Below are 4,064 nucleotides of genomic sequence, written 5' to 3'. Positions count from 1 at the left end.
GGAAAGGGGGAGGAGAGGGGGGAAAAAAAAAAAAAAAGCTTTAGATAACAGTTGCTATTCTCTGGTCCCTGCCCAGTACGCCCTGTAAAGCCTGGTCAACGTTTCTTTAGCTTCCATACCAGGCTGTTCAGTGGAGATGTAAATCAACTCAACTCATGTCGAGTGCCATATAATGACAAAGACAAAGACACAGCCAGACTGAGTTTAGGGTTTCTGAATTCTTTTTAAAACTAACATTCCTATGTGTCCATTAAGAGGTATGTCTTACAACGACACACACGTTACAAAAAGGGCCATACTGGCAAAGTCAATCGAATCAAATTTCAAAAACACATTGTGGCGTTTCCTTCAGAGGAGAACAGCCACCAAGGCCATCGTTTCTGCACCAAAGCCCTGCCCCCCACCCCCAAGTTTCCCAGAGAAAAGTCAACTTAGGTTGAGAACAATGGTTGAGGTGGGCTGGAACAAAAATCATTTCAGCATTCAAGCTTGTGTTACTCATACAAACAATCATCAATACTGAGAAACTATTCACAGATATTTTTGGTATTTCCCATACTTCCTGGACAAAAATCCAATATACATTTTATTTGTACCACAAATAGATCTAATATAAAGATTTGGGGAAATGAAATTTAACAAGGTGCGTGACATAGGTGGGTAACAAAGTGCCAAATTTTTCACTGAAAAGTCTCCACGTATATGTGTGTGAGTGCGACAGTGTAGGTGCATTTGTTCTTCTTCTGTGTGTATGTTTTAAAGTTAAAAGAGGAATGTGGAACTGGGCCACAAATACTATGATGTTATGTTACAAAAAATTCCATTCTGTGGGATTTCTATTTTTTTTTTTTCATGAAAGGACTCAAGTTTTGAACTGAATCATCTTTGTAACAGGTTTCTTTTTTTGGGCGCTTCTTTAGCTGTTTAGGACATACTGGAGCAACGTGCAGACGGGGAACCCATCTGGGTCAGAACCTTGTCCAGCCACTGCAGGGGACCATTCAAATGCAGCTCAATCCAGCAAGGAGTGCTTGTGACAGTCTGTCGCCTGGGGACAAACATATGCATGATTATTGTCTGGGCTGTGCTGAGGTAGGGGTTTCACTTTGAACCACACATGATCCATAAGGTTGTACGCTGTGTTTCAATTATGTGCAGTTTGTATTACTGCCACCAGGAACATGATGTCTCCACTTGAAATTCATTATCAAAGATGACTCCTGATCCAAGACAACAGAAAACAAAAACAGACTCTCCAGCCCTATCCTAGAAGCTGAGTTTCTCATCAAAATGGCATGTCTTAAGCTTTGACATAAATACAGAGTATATATTTGGCATATGTTTAATAACCAGACAGCACTCAGAGAGTGCAAACCTCCACCAAGGGCAACTTTGTTTCCCCATAATGCCATAAAAGCAATCTTCCCTATGGCTGTCATGAATGGCAATTTTTTGGGCATATGAGGTTCGCTAGTAATCAGCGAATATCTGAATATTCATGGTTGGGCGGGGTGGACATCTTTGTTTTCAGCTGAGATTGTGCTGCAGTTAAACGTATCTGACAACAGCAAACTTCATTTTGTCCTGTCATCAGTTTCAGTCACAGAGTTAACATTTTTGTTGAAACCTTTCTAGAGAGGTGATGATACAGTGGCAGCGACATGTCAAACTCCATGTACTTTTTTATTTTTTTTTTATTTTTAAATACCAGCAAAGCATCAATGCTTTTCTGATTTCATATGGGACTCAGCTGCTCTAATTCCCACTTTCTCAAGTAAAAACAAAAATTGGCTTATTTTGCAGGTTGCCTCAAAATCGTTACATGCGACTTCAGTCCCTGTGGGCACACATTGGGTGTACCAAGTGACAGCACTTGGTTTCCATTGACGATGAATAGACGGCTGTCACTAACCCACTAACATGTCTCCACATGTGCTCAGAGTGCAGTCATGCACTTTAGCGCTCACAATGGTCAATAATAACTTAAAATATTTCTGTATCCAAATTATGACACAGATCAGCACCAAAATGTAATGAGGTGTTCCATAGGCCATACTCTACTTCCCCAAAAAAATTCATCAAAATCCACTCCTTACTTTTTGAATTATACTGTTAAACACCAGCAGAGGTAAAAAAAAACTAACTGTAATTTAACAACCAACTAGAAATCTTCTGTAACTTATATTGTCACCATGCTTTATATCCTGTTCAAACACGGTTTCTGTGTGACTGCTCACCTGTACTCGGCTCCCCAGCCTTTGACAAAGCTCATACGGATGGTGCACATCCTGGTGAGCTGGTATACAGCTTCAAAGCCTTGGTTGACTGACTGAGCTAGGAGCGCTGCAAATTCCTGGTTGTTGAAGATTTTTAAATTACAACCTAAAACAAAAAGATAAACAGGATGGCAGTTAAAAAAAAACACTCCTAGGGACACACAAGCCAATTTGTGGCTAATTATTATCCAGAGTTTTTGCAGCATGTTCGTCATCATTGGCAGTTGGGTTGAATGAACAAGCTGAATCAGCATTAGAGCCAATAGGTGAGAATGTTCACCCAGGCCAATTAATGAATTCACTCATTTAGCAATGATTTATTTTTAACCCCTTTCCCCCCAAACAAAACTTCACAATGCCTTTTGTTAAAAATACTATAAATGATTATCAGAGCACATGATAACAATTTAGACCGACAGAGCCCATGCATGCCACGTGCGTAACTGCAGCGAACGGTGGTTCGACAAAGTATTGAATCAGACGGGCTGAATACATATGTACGCCACACTTTTCAGATTTTTATTTGTATAAAATCTTGAACACTACATATCATTTTCTTTCCACTTCACAATTATGCGATACTTTGTGTTGGTCTATCACATAAAATCCCAATAAAATTCATTTAAGTTGGTGGTTGCAATGTGACAAAATGTGAAAAAGTTCAAGGGGTATGAATACTTTTGCAAGGAACTATATTCACTCTGTGCTTCTCTTTAGTTGAATGGGCACCCTACTAGGGCTGAATGATTAATGATTAATCATTTTCAAATCTAAATCACAGTTTAACAGAATGTGATTTCAGATCACAAAAGCTGCGATTTAAACTGCCACTGAAATGTGGTTTTAAATGCTACACATTTATACATTTCAATCTGAGCTGCGTTCCTGCAGGCTTCACGCACACACACTCCACCCTGTTCCGCAAGCTTCACAACGTGCAGAGTAAATGAGTGAGTGGAACAAGACACACATATAAGCTTCATCTTTGTGCTGCTAGCTACATTAAGAATAGTCACAGCAGTCACCAAAAATCAGTGACCAAGACACAACACTAACATTAGTGCCAACAGAAACAGTAGGCTACGTCAGTACTCTGGACCTATTTTGGTTTTAGACTAGAGACTGCGCAGCAGGGATCTGCCTAACCTGCCTGGCTAAGGTAGTGACAGTAACCCACAAAAGCAGTTGCCGCCTGTCCCTTATAATATGGGATCATCCGTTTTGGTAAACAAAAAGCTCTTTGCCATTATCTTGTATTGTATCAATACAGCAGTCTCCCTACTGTCATTTACAGTAAAGCTTGTTTTCAGTGAATAAAACTGCAGGGGAAAAAAGTTGTACATTAAACTGCAGTATTTCTTTAAAAAAAAAAAAATTCACAATTAGATTATTTTCCCCAAATTGTTCAGCCCTACACCTTACTGTCATTTTGAGCTCATTTCCCTGATCGCCACACAGATGACATCTTCAGCATCTTACCTGGGGGAATTTTACACACCGTTGCTGGATGCCAGCCATACCGCTGGTTGCAGTTTGGGCTCTGGACAAAGATGGCGCTATCACTCAGGCACTCCGCAAATACTTCCCCCCCAATGTAGTAGAGTCTAACTCCTCTTCCTGAAAACACAGACAGAATTGATTTGCTCATCAAGTACAATAAACATAAGAATTGACTTGAAAAATGTGTCAATATGTAATCCTAGACCGATGGCACACAGCCCTGAAAATGAACAAAAAGAGGCTGACAGGCTGTCTACAGACGATTCATTGCTGTAAAGCCGTACCTAT

The 4,064-nt window shown here is 40.1% G+C and overlaps 1 protein-coding gene across 1 annotated transcript in view; it reads right to left on the bottom strand.

The window, feature by feature from the left end:
• Positions 1-111: 111 nt before the first annotated feature.
• The window catches only part of LOC109959661 (mothers against decapentaplegic homolog 2-like), a 9,754-nt gene continuing 5,801 nt past the window's right edge, over positions 112-4,064 (bottom strand). The window contains 4 exon segments of the mRNA XM_020599193.1: positions 112-1,048; positions 2,238-2,382; positions 3,756-3,919; positions 4,038-4,064. The exon segment at positions 4,038-4,064 is cut by the window's right edge and continues 208 nt beyond it. Coding sequence (XP_020454849.1) covers positions 925-1,048; positions 2,238-2,382; positions 3,756-3,919; positions 4,038-4,064 — 460 coding nt within the window. The 3' untranslated portion in view covers positions 112-924.

The sequence above is a fragment of the Monopterus albus genome, unplaced genomic scaffold (genome assembly GCF_001952655.1).
Source record: "Monopterus albus unplaced genomic scaffold, M_albus_1.0 scaffold40.1, whole genome shotgun sequence".
Taxonomy (NCBI): domain Eukaryota; kingdom Metazoa; phylum Chordata; class Actinopteri; order Synbranchiformes; family Synbranchidae; genus Monopterus; species Monopterus albus.
The sequence above is the reverse complement of the archived record's forward strand: the minus strand, read 5'-3'. Positions and strand labels throughout refer to the sequence as shown.